Source organism: Chiloscyllium plagiosum, unplaced genomic scaffold, assembly GCF_037043375.1.
Source record: "Chiloscyllium plagiosum isolate Xiang-an unplaced genomic scaffold, Cpla_swu_hap1 HiC_scaffold_1, whole genome shotgun sequence".
Taxonomy (NCBI): Eukaryota; Metazoa; Chordata; class Chondrichthyes; order Orectolobiformes; family Hemiscylliidae; genus Chiloscyllium; species Chiloscyllium plagiosum.
Window position 1 is genome coordinate 62,315,370 of NW_028270139.1, and position 15,475 is coordinate 62,330,844.

Sequence of the window (15,475 nt, forward strand, 5' to 3'; positions counted from 1 at the left end):
AGCCCATTGGCCCATTTGATCAATTCCCGTTGTAATCTTCACTGTCCATTACACCTCCAACTTTGGAGCAAACTTACTAACTGTACCTCTTATGCTCATATCCAAATCATTTATATAAATGATGAAAAATGGTGGACCCAGCACCGATCCTTGTGGCACTCCATTGGTCACAGACCTCCAGTCTGAAAAATAACCCTCCACCACCACCCTGTCTTCTACCTTCGAGCCAGTTCTGTATCCAAATGGCTAGTTCTCCCTATATTCCATGAGATCTAACCTTGCTAACCATGGGGAACCTTGTCAAACGCCTTACTGAAGTCCATATAGATGATGTTCACCCTCTGCCTTCATCGATCCTCTTTGTTACTTCTTCAAAAAACTCAATCGAGTTTGTGAGACATGATCTCCCACACACAAAGCCATGTTGACTGTCCCTAATCAGTCCTTGCCTTTCAAATACATGTACATCCTGTCCCTCAGGATTCCCTCCAACATCTTGCCCACCACTGACGTTAGGCTCACCGGTCTATAGTTCCCTGGCTTGTCCTTACCACCTTTCTTAAACAGTGGCACCACGTTAGCCAACCTCCAGTCTTCCGGCACCTCACCTGTGACTATCAATGATACAAATACCCAGCAATCACTTCCCTAGCTTCTCAGAGTTGTAAGGTACATCTGAGCAGGTTCTGGGGACTTATCTACTTTTATGAGTTTCAAGACATCTAGTACTTCCTCCTCTGTAGTACTGACATCTTTCAAGATGTCACTATCTATTTCCCTACAGTCTACATCTTCCATGTCCTTTTCAACAGTAAGTACCAAAGCAAAATACTCATTTAGTATCTCCCCCATTTTCTGTGGCTCCACACAAAGGCCACCTTGCTGATCCTTGAGGGGCCCTGTTCTCTCCCTAGTTACCCTTTTGTCCTTAATGTATTTGTAAAAACCCTTTGGATTTGCCTTCACTCAATTTGCCAAAGCTATCTCATGTCCCTGTTTTTTACCCTCTTAAGTCTACTCCTAATGCCTTTATATTCTTCTAAGGATTCACTCGATCTATCCTGTCTGCACCTAGCATATGCTTCCTTCTTTTTCTTAACCAAACCCTCAATTTGTTCAGTCATCCAGCATTCCCTACACCTACCAGCCTTTCCTTTCACCCTAACAGGAATATACTTTCTCTGGACTCTCGTTATCTCATTTCTGAAGGCTTCCCATTTTCCAGTCATCCCTTTACCTACAAGCATCTGCCCCCAATCAGCTTTTGAAAGTTCTTGCCTAATACTGTCAAAACTAGCCTTCCTCAAATTTAGAACTTCAACTTTTATCCTTTACCATCACTATTTTAAAACTAATAGAATTATGGTCACTGGCGCCAAAGTGCTCCCCCATTGACACCTCAGTCACCTGCCCTGCACCTTTTCTAGTAGGTACATCCACATACTGAATCAGAAGATTTTCTTGTACACACTTGACAAATTCCTCTCCATCGAAACCTTTAACACTTTGGCAGTCCCAGTCTATGTTTGGAAAGTTTAAATCCCCGACCATAACCACCCTATTATTCTTTCTGATAACTGAGATCTCCTTACAAGTTTTTTTCTTAATTTCCCACTGACTATTAGAGAGTCTATAATACAATCCCAATAAGGTGATCATCCGTTTCTTATTTCTCAGTTCAACCCAAATAATGTCCCTAGATATATTTCTGGGAATATCCTCCCTAAGTACAGCTGTAATGCTATCCCTTATCAAAAATGCCACACCCCCTCCTCTCTTGCCTCCCTTTCTGTCCTTCCTGTAGCATTTGTATCCAGAAACATTAAGCTGCCAGTCCTGCCCATCCCTGAGCCATGTTTCTGTAATTGCTATGATATCCCAGTCCCATGTTCCTAACCATGCCCTGAGCTCATCTGCCTGTCCTGTTAGGCCTCTCGCATTGAAATAAATGCAGTCTAATTTATCAGTTCTATCTTGTTCGCTGCTTTGTTCCTGCCTGCCCTGACTGTTTGACTCGCTTCTTTTCTCAACTGTACCAATCTCAGATTGGTCTTTTTCCTCACTATCTCCTTGGGTCCGTCCCCCCACTTTCCTAATTTAAATCCTCCTGAGCAGCTCTAGCAAATCTCCCTGCCAGAATATTAGTCCCCTTCTAACCCAGGTGCAATCTGTCCTTCTACACCAGAAGAAATTGCAATAATCCAAAAATGTGAATCCTTCTCCTATACACCAGCTCCTCAGCCATGCATTCATTTGCTCTATCCTCCTGTTCCTACCCTCACTAGCTCGCAGCACCAGGAGTAATCCAGATATTACTATTCTCAAGGATCTCCTTTTTAAATTCCTGCCTAACTCTTTATATTCTCCCTTCAGAATCTCATCCTTTTCCCTTCCTATGTCGTTGGTTCCAATGTGGACAATGACCTCCTGCTGGGCCCTCTCCCTCTTGAGAGCATTCTGTACTCTCTCTGACATCCTTGATCCTGGCACCAGGGAAGCAACACACCGTTTTGATTTTTCACTGCTGGCCACAGAAACTTCTGTCTGTGCTTCGGACTAGAGAGTCCCCTAACACAATTGATCCCTTGGAACCTGATGTACCTCTCATTGCATTAGAGACACTCTCGGTACCATAATTTTGACTGTTCGTGCTACATTCCCCTGAGAATTCATCATCCAGTATATTTTCCAAAAAAGCATACTCGTTTGAAATGGGGATAGCCTCAGAAGACTCCTGCACTAACTGCCCACCTCTCTTACCTTTTCTGGAGTTAACCCAACTATGTGACTGAATCTGCAACTTTTCTTCCGTCCTATAACTTCCATCCATCACATCCCCATGCTCTTGTAAATTCCTCATTGCCTCTAACTGATTCTCCAATCGATCCATTTACTTTGATACGATTCGCAACCAATGGCATTTATTGCAGATATAATCCTCAGTAACCCATAAACCCTCTCGAAACTCCCACATCCAACAAGGAGAGCATATCATTCTACTCAAGGCCATGTTTGCTTCTTTCAACTTACAGACCCAGAAAATAGCACTGTCTTATTTCTCTACAAAACACTGCTCCAGGCTAACTTAATACTTATGACTTATATTTTTAAATTTAATCAAGAGATATATCTCAATAAAACATATAATCAAGAAAGAACTCAGTCTACTCACTATTGCAGACTTACTGTAAGACCACACTTAAAACTATTCACTTATCTGTCTCTGTACTGTGACCTCTCCCAAACAGATTCTTCCAAGAACAGTTGTGAATTTCACTGTTTGTTAGTGTTCCCAGATGCACTCCGATGTCCAACAATATATGAATTCAAACAGCAAAGGCAGTCACTGCACAGGTTCACTGCTGTGTCAGGGAACAGTGTGAATTTTTTTTTTCTCTCTCTTTCCTGCACTGCCTGACCACGTGCTGCCTTTATCTGTTCCTCTTCCGTTTAAAAGTGCTGTTGTTTTAACTTTTTTTTTGTCTGACGTTCCAAACAATGCAACTGCATATAAAACAGTAACTGCTGCTCCTGGAATTTGAGGAAATTACCTCTAACACCTAAAGTACCTCAAAGACGGAGCAGCCTTTTACAACCAGAATTTTTTCCCATCCTCCATCTTGGATTACCCAGAATCCATCAAATTCTCGCAATAGAGAGAGAGACTGTTGGTGGTTTAACTTGGGCGTCACAAAGCCTCAGGAAAGGGGAAAGATCAAAAAAGCATTTGATGGACATTCATGGACCTCAGCCAGTGTGGCACCTGAACCCAAACTGTTGATGTTCCTCTGTATCACAAGGCAGCTGTCCTGCCAACTGAGCTAACTGGCTCCCACACAAGCATATAACACCAACTCAACAATATCTGACAAGAAAGCTACTCGTGAGCAATCAAAGAAATTGTTCCCAGAAGAGCCTATAGATAAAGTATGAATCTGATTTTTCGATCCTGATGTAGAAATTAGTATCTTAAACAAATATAGACACATATGTCCGATAATAAATTAAACCTTAGAATCGAGGGTTATGTCTTTTTTTAATCTCATGCTATTTCCTTCCAGCCAACTACATTCAAACCAATTAGCACTATCTTCTCATGTATGCATAAATTGATGTTCCTTTTCAAAGACAAGTTTCTTGTATCCCATCCTGATGAGTGTAAGTCAAAAGGTTTTGGCTTTGTGACTCTTCTCAGCATTGTCTACGTTTTAAGGAAGGAAGAATTTTCCTAAAGCATATCATGATTAGTTGTACTGGATGCAGTTGATGGCAAGAAATGTTTTATAGCGTTCATACAAGCATTTAACATATCATGCAACTGGTGAAATTTGTGGCAGTTCACTAATAATATAAGTAGAGATTTAGTCCATCAACAGTTTTGTTTGTCGAATGTATCTCTATATCCTATTAAGATCATCTTTATGGAATAAGGCATCATTCATTTTTTTCACATTGCAAAAAAGAGGTAAAGTAAATAAATGTTTTGTATTACCTAATGCAGATAACCAATATGGATACAATTCTTTGGTGAGTAGAGCATCATCTATTTCGAACAGAAATCTCTTCATCGCGTCTGTGACATCACCCAGCTGATGTTCCCCAATTCTGAGCTTCACATTTCTGGCATCTTTTCGAAACTGATCCAGAAGCAGGTTAACTCGTGATGGTGTGCCACCTTTTTGGTAAATCGCTTCACTGCCAAGACCTAAAAATGAATGAGTTGGATTTCACCAAACACAAAATAGAATGCTGTTGTATTTAGCAAAGTAAAATTAAAGATTCAGTGCAACAGACATTTAGAAATGTCTGTGTTAAATAAAGGTTCATAGCATGACTGCATTGATACGTTCAAGTGATAAAGGCACTGTCCTAAGGGCTTGTGCCAAAATACTGAGCACCAAAGTCAGACAGTATCAACACATAAAATTAGTTATCACTTCTGAAGTTTAAAAGGAAAGTACTTTCTCACTTACATTTTGGCCAGAAGAAACATATAAACTATTGATCTTTGGCAGTTTCGTCAAGACAATTCATTGTGGACTTATCATTAAGATTCCTTTTGTTCTTTCCTAATGGCCCCTTTTATTTGCCTTCGTACTGCATAAACCTGTTCGATGTCTAATGTTTTCCAGACTTCTTAAAGGCTGCCAGACGGAAATGTTACTCTGACCTGGATTTTCACTTCCCATAATGGGAAAACTGCAGGGTCCATGACTTAACCTTTGAAATAACTGCTGTTTTGATTTCTAGGTTGAGGTGGAAGATTCTGAATTAGAATTCAAGGCAGGTAGCCCAAGAAGAACTGTGAAGGTGGCTGGGTGCAGAGGGAGTGTGACTGAAAGGCTAACCTTAGAGACCTGGCCCTGTCTCCAACATTTCAAAGTAAAAAATGAAAGATAAAAGTCCACTCCACTCTGCATCTCCCCACATAATCCCCATGTCTCATCCATTTCAAATAATATCATGTCATTTCCTCAGTCCACCCACATTCCCATTCATAATTTCTATGCCAGGCTATGCCAATCCTCCCACACTCCATGCTTCTTTCTTGCTCATATACCAAGCTATGCCTCTATCGTAACTTAGTGCCAAGTCATGCTTGCACAGACACCACCCCTTCCCTTACAACTACCACATAGTGTTCCCCAAGACAGATCTCCCAGGATCTGTGAAGAGGTGGGATTAAGAAAATATTTCCAGAAGTTTCTAAGCATGTATTGGCTGACTACACTATCTTGAAAAGAAAACCTTATTCATAAAAAGGGCCACTTACTACATTTATATTCCTTAAACAAATCAAAAGTGAAATATTTGCTGTTATAAAGTGAAATGCAATAAGCTTTAGAATTCATAATTCCATATCAAAGAAAAACCACTTGTAGCTAAAACTAACTGTGAAATGGAAGGGTCACCATTGTGATAACGGAGGATTATGTGATCACTCATTCAACGTATAGCAACGGAAGTCCTCAGACTTATTTAAACAAAAATAAAAGAAAAAGCATGAAAAAGAAAGCAATACCTTCTATTAAAAAAAATCCAAAATTCTTTCAACAATTAAAAATATTGAATATTATTGAAAATGGTACAATTTGTTGAAGATTTTCATCTTGCACTCATCAAGACATTTCACAAGAATACCACTTCAAGGGGAAAGCCAAGATTTATTCTATGAGAGAAGAGTGCTGTTGGTGGGCAAATGCACTCTGATTGATTGCTGCATTGCCAGAGATAGTGCTCTAGGGACTGGTGGATTGTATCAAATAGCCTATCCTTTGGTTGTTTGCAATAATCATGGCACAGACCATATCAACCAGCACACACTCATAAATCGCATGGCACAGTGTCCAGCATTAGGTGGGAGTCTGCAGTTAGACAACCTTCACTGGATAATCCTGAGTGGACAAAGAATTATGCTGAAAACCTACTAATGATGATCATAGGACTGTCAGTATTAAAATGAACATTTTAAACATGAACAGAACAGAAGGGAGGGAATTGAACATCAAAGAGAAACAAATTAAAATGGATGTTCAATAAAATGCTTCAATGGAAAATAGAAGAGGGTTAAATGGCAGGTGTGACATTAATGTGAGACAGTGGGAGACAACTTTGAGCGATCAAGAAGCAAAAAACAGGAAGTGGTGGAGGTTGGTACAATTACAACATTTAAAAGGCATCAGGATGGTACATGAATAGGAAGGGTTTAGAGGGATATGGGCCAGGTGCTGACAAATGGGACCAGATTAGATTAGGATATCTGGTCTGTGTGGATGAGTTGGACTGAAGGGTCTCAATAACTATGATTCTATTTATGAGACACAGGGAATGGACAAAGTGGAAAAAAAATGGTTCAGGAAATAAAATACAAAATTGGTTTTAAGCAGCTCTGAAGCTTGTTCGGGCAGAATGGGATGTCCATGCACAGTGTGGGAATACCTCACAAACACAATGGCCTGATAGGATACCTTCGTGCCACAAAGCAACTTGTCTAGCCCAGTCTTCCACTTTTCCATGTGAGCGACATCTCTCACTTGGATGACTAAAGAAGTTCACAAAATCAAAATGATCCAATTATCCACATGAAGGAAACTAGGATTTCTAGAATTTTGATTTATTATCTCAAGGCAACATGGTTTGAATCATAGAATCCCTACTGTGTGGAAGAAGGCTATTCAGAACACCGACCCTCCAAACAGCATCCCACCCAGACCCATCCACCTCCCCATCCCCTTAACCTATCCCTGTAAACCTGCATTTCCCATCTCCAATCCATCTAAATGGCACATCTTTGGACTGTGGGAGGAAATTGATGCAGACACAGGGAGAATGTACAAACTTCCCACAGATAGTCACCCGAGGGGGGCAATCAAATCCGGGTCTCTGGTGCTGTGAGGCAGCTGGGGTAACTCAGCCACGAGGTGAGGCAAGCTGGAACTATAGCAGATAGAAATTAACACAAAATACACACACACACACAAACAATATAGTCCATTGAGTCTACTCTAGAGCAATATTGACAATTCAAAATTTTATATCACTCATCTCTCCTCTTTCTAGACTGTTGAATTTACAGCTATTTGCAGGAAATATGATGAATAATTTTGAAAATTGAAAAGAAAAACATTCAGGCATTTGAGGGCCAAATTAAACTATCTGGATGAGATGGTTCGATGTCCAAAATGAACCTTACAATCTGCACTTATAGCCATCAGAATAGAAACAGCTTATATTAAAATCTGTTGCCACATTTGTTAAACAAAATATTTCAAAACTACAAAACATATGGATAGAATTGCTTGTGGCATTAAAGAAGCAGATCTGTGTGACTTGTGGTGACACCGTGTAGAATGAGCTTGCTTACCATACTGTGTAACAAACGCTATGCAGCTGTCCACAATGATGGGAATGTCATTTCTGCTGAGCTGCTGGTCTCGGAGAGCATTACCATCTGTACCTGCTGCTTTCCTGATGGCTGTGTGCCAAGCTGTGAAATCCAGCTTTGTGTGACCATGGATGTACAATGTTCTGCAAGGTTAGAAAAAACTTTTAGTCCTTGACAAAGTGGTCCACTTGTTTCAGTTTGGTTTGGTTCTACTTTGGGAGGATAATAACAACAGCAAACTAACCAGCCAAACCTGCAGGTGAAACGGTAGCTCTACAATTCAGCCAGTTTCTCCATTTGTAAAATAAAACAAATTAGATACTAACAGGTTGAGCTTTCATTCCTGAAGAATTCACCGAGAGTTAATTCCATGCAGTGTTGAAAACACAAGTAACATTTTTTGTCATGCATGCCATCATATATCAACCAGATTGAACATCCTGGCTGACATTTGCCATAACAGCTGTGGTTGGAAAACAACTAGCTTCTACAGACACAGGCATCCGTCCAAATGAATGATGTATTTCCACACCTTACAAAATAATAGCAATAATGGAATAGGAGCAGACAGAGTGCAATTATCTCAATTTGAAGTTTTAGGTGCTTCAAATTATTTATAAACCAAGGAAATTATTTTATTTAAAGTCATACCTCAATCTTGCAAAAAAAAATGTAAAGTTCATCTTAATTTGTGTCCAGTTCATCAGGTGGAACCTCTCCTAAGCGACTTTTGTGCAATAAATCACAGCCAGGTTCCAGAATGTCTTTCCTGTCTGCAAACATGGGGCCAGTATTGAAATAAGTTGTAAAATTGCTGGCCCCAGAAAACCAGTTCCATTAAAGGTTTATTGTTCCACTATCTCATTTGGTCATCTTTGTGAATTCTTTCCTGTCCTCATTCCTACATACTGCACCACACTTCATCCCATACTCCCCTCGTGGATAACAATTTGACTCAGATCTGATTCAGTTTTGATGCCACTGCCTTTTCTAAAAGATTCTAGTGGTCACTATTCTGTGATGATATGTTGACATTTAGAAGACAAGTTTCTGCAAGATTGTATATTAAAAAAAAACTGAATTTGCCTGAAACTGGCCAAGCCGTTGTAATAGATGATAGAGAAATGTCCAGTGTAACTAATACTCAGTGAAACTTTCAACCAGTTTAAAAAAAATGCATGGATGGTGGCTCTATCCACAAAACCAATGCCCATCCCACATTATGGCTTTCTGTTAACTACACATTGGTTTTCCCTCAAGGTGACTAAACAATCAAATGTTTTCGTTTTGGGTACAAAGACATGAAGAACCATATTTTTAAAGCTTTCTTTTGTTTAGTTACGAGAGTGGCAATGGTAACAGGTCTATTACTGCTAGACTATCAATCCAGAAACTCAGGTAATGTTATGGGGACTTGGGTTCAATCCTGCCATAACTGGTAGTGGAATCTGAATTCAATAAAGAATCTGGAATCAAGGGTCTAAAGATGACCAGGAAGCCAATGTTGATTGTCAGGAAAAACCCATGTGGTTCACGAATCTCCTTTAGGAAGGAAATCTGTCACTCTTCCTGGTGAGAGAGTGATTAGCACTGCTGCCTCACAGTGCCACGGACCTGGGTTTGATTCCAACCTTAGGTGACCGTATGTGTGAAATATGCATGTTCTCCCCGTGTCTGTGTGGGTTTTGGCTGGACGCTCCAAATTCCTCCCACAATCCAAAAATGTGCACGTAAGGTGGATTGGCAATGCTAAAAATGTAGCGTGGTGTCCAGGGATGTTCAGGCTAGGTGGATTAGCCATGGGAAATATGGGGCTAGAGTGTGGAGGTATGTCGCTCTTCAGAAGGTTGGTGCAGACCCGAGGCTGAATGGTTTCTACCTGCGCTGTCAGGATTTTATTACTGGATCTGGTCTACATGCGACTCCAGACCCACAAAAACCCTCTGGGCAACTGGGAATGGGCAATAAATGCTGGCTTAGCCAGAGATCCCTACATCCTGTGAGTGAATTAAAGAAAAAGAAAGCTTGTTCTCAAAACTATCATCAGTTATTTAAAATTTGGCTATTCAGAGATTGTGGACTAGACATCAGTTGTTTAAAATGATTATGCTTAGGATAAACCTATTTGTAGTTGAATTTATAAAGTTGCACTAAGTACCACTCAAGGTTTCAAAAGCCAATTTGAATATCCTATTTGATTTTATGTTCAGATATAAAAAAAAGAGTTGAAGTAGCAACTTGAGAAAAGGGGGAAGGCAGCAAGGTACCACAAACAACATATAACATGACCAGAGAAGCTATTTTTGTGACATTGACTGAGAGATAAATACTGGCCAGGATGCCAGGAAGGCATCTTCTTGTTTTATTTTCAGTTTTTACCTTTTGCTGAAGTTGCTGCCAAACTCCTTTCTACATATATGAACACAGAGTCAGACAGCATTTTCATATGCACTGGAATTCCCTCCCTAATGGCATTGTGGGTCAACCCACAGCAGGTGGATTGCAGCAGTTCATGGAGGCAGCTCACCACCACCTTCTCTAGGGATGGACAATAAATATTGGGCATCCAGTGACTCTCACACCCCACAAATGAATACATTTTTTAAAATGCACACTTTTTTCAACCTTGAATCATAACCCGGTGCAACTGCATTAATACAGCTGTAAGTGGATTTATCACAAGAATGAACAGTTTTATTTAGTCTCTAATCTATTACTTGTGAATAACCAGATTATTAAAACACTGCAAATAGCTTTAATAGCTGGTCTTATATATATTTTTTTTTGATTGGATTTTTTAAAAGCCTGAAAAACATTGTGCATTTTGGTGCAACTTGCTCCTCTTGGATTACACCTGAAACTGAAACCCTGTTCCCAATTGCAAATATGTCATAGAATAATTAACAACTGATTAATGAAGAAAAATAGTCAGCATAAATTAACAATGTATCTAGGTGCATCAAGGCAGTAATCTAAATGAAGGGATTTGACAGTCTTAATGTGTTACTCCCAGAATACAGGAGCTCAAGGATTAATATCAGCCACAGAACACTAAAATATGAATAGGTATTAACTGAATACCAAAGCAATTATAAAGTGTTGGTTGTAAATGGATTTCATAAATTTATTTTTAAAACATGATCATTTGCAATTTCCTAAAATAATGGGCTTTTTTTAAAACACTAAAACATTTGAAAATAATACAACTGATTATCCAGAGGCCCTTAATTCTGTCCCAGCCTTGTCATTTTACATTAAAATTGATAATAAAAATGTCCTACAGCAACACAGCATATTTATAAATTTTTGGATATTTCATGCATGCAAAAGATCTCACAGATGTACCTGGAATAAAGATAATTTAAACTAATTCTCTACCTTCCTTTTTCTACCAGCAATAAGACATCTCTCTTCTCACTGGGTTTCTCAATCTCTGTGCTGACAGCTGTGAGCAGAATGAGAGGAACAATTGAAAATTAGACATATTTATTGAAAACCTTGAATAAAACCAGTAAGTAAACACCCCTCTTTGTGCAGCAAGTCAATTCAAACAGGAGTAGGTCAGTTCGCTCCTCAGGCCTCTTCTTCTATTCAGTGGGATCACGGCTGATCTGGGACCAAACACCATTCATCCATTTTTGCTCCATATCCCTTGATACCCTTATCAACCAAAATCAATCAATTTGAGGGATTCCCCAGTGAAGATTCTAGGTCAAATTTACAGTTACCTTTATTAGTTGCAACCATAGGGATGCTAGCATTGCTGAATAAACAAAATCAAAGGAAGAAATACCTTTTACTTACAACTTCAGAACATTTGAAAGTGCTTTATATTGTCACACAAGAAGTGTGGCAGCTAAACTGTGCACAACAGCTCCCAGAGACTTCAATGCATCATATGATCAGATATTTGGTTTTTGTGATGTTGATGGGCAGATAAAAACTGGTTAACACATCCCTGCTCCTCTCTGCATTATGACCTTCTAATCTCTTCTGTTCACTTGAGGATACAGATGAGCCTCTGTTTAGTGCTTGGGCCCACAGTCTAAGAATAAGGGGTAAGCCATTCAGGACTGAGATGAGGAAGAATTCCTTCACTCAGAGTTGTGAACCTCTGGAATTCTCTACCAACTGAAGCTGCTGGGGCCAGTTCGTTAGATATATTCAAGAGGGAGCTGAACGTGACCTTTGCAGTTCGAGAGATCGAGAGATATGAAGTGAAAGTGGATGTGGGATACTGAGATTGCATGATCAGTCATGATGGAATTGAATGGTGGTGCAGGCTCGAAGGGCCGGATGATCTACTCCTGCATCTATTTTCTATGTTTCTATGTCTCTAAAAGACAGCACTGCAGCATTCCAGCAGTATGTATTATTTTCAAACAACCCATTTGGACTTGTTATGACACACTCCCAAGGATGGTGAGACTTGAACCCAGACCTCCTAACCCAGAGGGAAGGACATTACTGTTGCACCGCAACAGTCCTTTTATGAGGCAACCTTTTATGACCATCATCTCCTGAGGTGAGACTCAAACCCAGATCTACTAGTGGTTTAAATACTTTTGGTCATAGTTCTGAAGTGAGGCTGGTAAAGTGATACCTATGTTACCCACCGAGTCAAGGATGACAGTTGATGGTGTCCATTCCAAATCATTAAATGTTAACCTCGGCTAGAAATGCATGTAGGCACACACCCTACAAATGCAACTCTTCTCAGCCTCAGCCATAATAACACTCTGGTAGTCAGACTGATTGTTGACATTCATTGTATTAGCCCATCCAGAAAGAAGAGTCACTACATAGAAATAGTGAAGTCCTTAAGGAACTGTACTCTGCTAAGTCAATGCTTATCAACAGCACAAGCATTTAAGAAATCTAAGATTAATGGCAGATAAGCATTCAGTGAAGAAGAGTACACCCTACCTCTATAGCATAACAACCAACTTAAATGACAAAATTAGGATATCTATTCCAAGTGTTGATTACTATTTGTGAGAAAGAAATCATTCTTGGATCATGTAACTATCAAAATAATTACTGCAATTATCACCTCTATAATTGATTCTTCATCAAACAGTGGAGCAGATAAAAGACAACACTTTGAGCACAAAACAGCGATGCTGTAAGTATAAGTGCATTTGGACTTTCTGCATTAAAGGTTGGTCCCAGGCTGATTGGGGCAGCAAGAGGAAGGTATGTCCTTAACATTGTAGAGAATGGATCCTGGTAAATACAAACCAAGTTATAACTGGACCAGAATGACTTAACATTGTGCATTATCCAGATATCAAGAGAAAGAATATAGGGTTAGGAGCAGGAATAGGCCAGTAGGCCCTCTCAGTCTGCTCCATCTTTCAGTTTATCCATGGCTGATCTGTTTGTGGTCTTAGCTCCACTTTCCTATCTATATTCCGTGATTCTTTAAACTCTGTTGCCAATAAAAAAAATCTAACTCAGCCTTGAATAAATTTATAGGCCCAGCCTCCATTACCTTCTGACAAAAAGAATTCCATATCCTGATGACCCTTTGAGAGAAATCAATTCTCATCTCTACCTTAAAAAGAACTATTTTTCTGAAATGACATCCTCTATCCAACTATCAAGTTCCCACAGAATCCTGTATGTTCATATGATCACCTCTCATTCTTCTAAACTCCAATGGATATAAAGCCAACCTGTTCATCCTTCCCTTATAAGATTAGCCTTTCATCCAAGGAATGAGTTGAGGGAAACTCCTGTAGGTGAACTTAGAGTTTGTGTTGTCCCTGAAGCAATGGATAAAAGATAGATACATTCACTCATTCAAACTTAACCCATCAATGTCAAATTTGTCTTTGTGATAGCACCTTCTCCAGAACTGTAAGGCCAAAGGCCACTCCATGCCTTGTAGCAGATAATCAAGACTGACTCTTGGTTGTTACAGTTATTATTTCACTTACATTGCCAAAACAGAGTGACTTGTTGTTATCTTATTGGTTGAAAGATCATGTGTGAAAATTGTCAATGTTTACTTACCGAATCATAAGGATTAAATTTCAAAATTCATTTATGAGCTGTTTTCAGCTTTGAGAATCTTGAGGGAGGGGAAGGTGCAATATAAATACAAATTCTACTTTTCTTATTTGAAGAAAACCAAGTCCTGGCATGAAAGCAAAAGAAAAGTGCATTTATTCATGTTTAGAAATCATCTGATATGAAGCTATGTTAATATTCATCAACTGTCTAATGAGTATGACTGCTCAGTCTACCTTTCACCTTTCATCTACCAATTATATATTCACTAAGCAGCTCAAGGTCAGTGATAATGTCCACTAACAATTCAGAACCTCTCAACTGAACTCAATTTCTGTTATGATAATGAAATTGATTTCCAAAACATGTTCATTTTGAAGTCAAACATTTCAAAATATATATTTTGATTCAAAGCTGAAACATAGACTGAGAATGTCCATTTTGCAGAGGAAATGTGGAGCCAGGCAAATTCAGTGGTAAATAGATTCAGTGTTCCCACGAAGGAGGAAGCTCAGTGAATAGTGGGCCAATCAGCTTATGAGTTGAATGGTGAGTTTCTTGGTAAACTGAAGTCCCTGCTCACCTTGACCTGCTGGTCAATAAAAGGCCAGCGATTTTTAACTCTCAGAGGTTGCTGCTAGAGGCTTAGTCTTCAAGGGAACCAATGGTGGAAAGTTAAATAATTTTCCCATGCAGGGTGTTAGAAGTCAGAGGAGAGTAATTTTTAACACACAACCTGTTGACCCCCTCACTGTCCACACTGGCCCATTCCCCAGCTCAGCAGGATAGTTTGTTTCCCATTTCTCTTGTGGCAGGCAATCCAAGTGGTGGCGAGTTCAGAAGGTCACCCATGGACCTTCTCAGCCAACACTGAATGTTCTGAAGCAGCAAGAAGGGATCGATACTTTGTCCAGGACCAAATTACCCAATTATTTTCCCTTCTTGCTATCCCCAGGGAGAATGAAAAGGCAACTAGAGTATGTCAACGGTAGGATCATAACGATCACTGTAAAGACTGAATGTGGTCTATATTTTTGGTTCACAAAAGAATGTTCATTCTGTTATGCATTATTCTGACATGATCATTTACAGCATCTTAAAACTAAATGTTAAAAGATTCTTTCCCAAAAACATTAGTTATAATTAGAAATCATTTACCCTATTAAAGATAACAGTGTTTAATAGGAGAGTTTGTTAGATGGCAAATTGTAATGCCCATTTCTAAAATTGAAAGTCTATTCACAATATTTTAAGAACCTGAAAACAAACTATGTGAAGAACTTGGAGAAAGTGAGATTGTTTTCCTCAGAACAAAAAAGACTAAATGGAGATTTCATAGATGTGCTCAATATTATGAAGAGGTTTTGGTACAGTAAACAAGGAAAATCTGTTACCACTGACAGGAGGCTTGGTTACCAGACATCACAGATATAAGACAAATAGTGAAAGAAATAGAGAAGACATAAGGAGCTTTTGTTTTAAATGCAGAGAGTCTTTTATTTTAAATGCATTGCCCGAAATTGTGGTGGAAGTAGATTCACATTCCAAAGATAGTCAAGGATGCATATTTGAAAA

General features: G+C 39.3%; 1 protein-coding gene across 5 annotated transcripts in view; it reads right to left on the reverse strand.

Moving 5' to 3' along the window:
• The window catches only part of arap2 (ArfGAP with RhoGAP domain, ankyrin repeat and PH domain 2), a 311,926-nt gene that overhangs the window by 83,133 nt on the left and 213,318 nt on the right, over positions 1-15,475 (reverse strand). For all 5 annotated transcript variants that reach the window (XM_087987064.1, XM_087987070.1, XM_087987078.1 and 2 more), the window contains exons 19-21: positions 11,264-11,330; positions 7,865-8,028; positions 4,493-4,705 (exon numbers count right to left, since the gene is read on the reverse strand). In XM_087987064.1, coding sequence (XP_087843190.1) covers positions 4,493-4,705; positions 7,865-8,028; positions 11,264-11,330 — 444 coding nt within the window. The remainder of the gene's footprint in view (positions 1-4,492; positions 4,706-7,864; positions 8,029-11,263; positions 11,331-15,475) is intronic.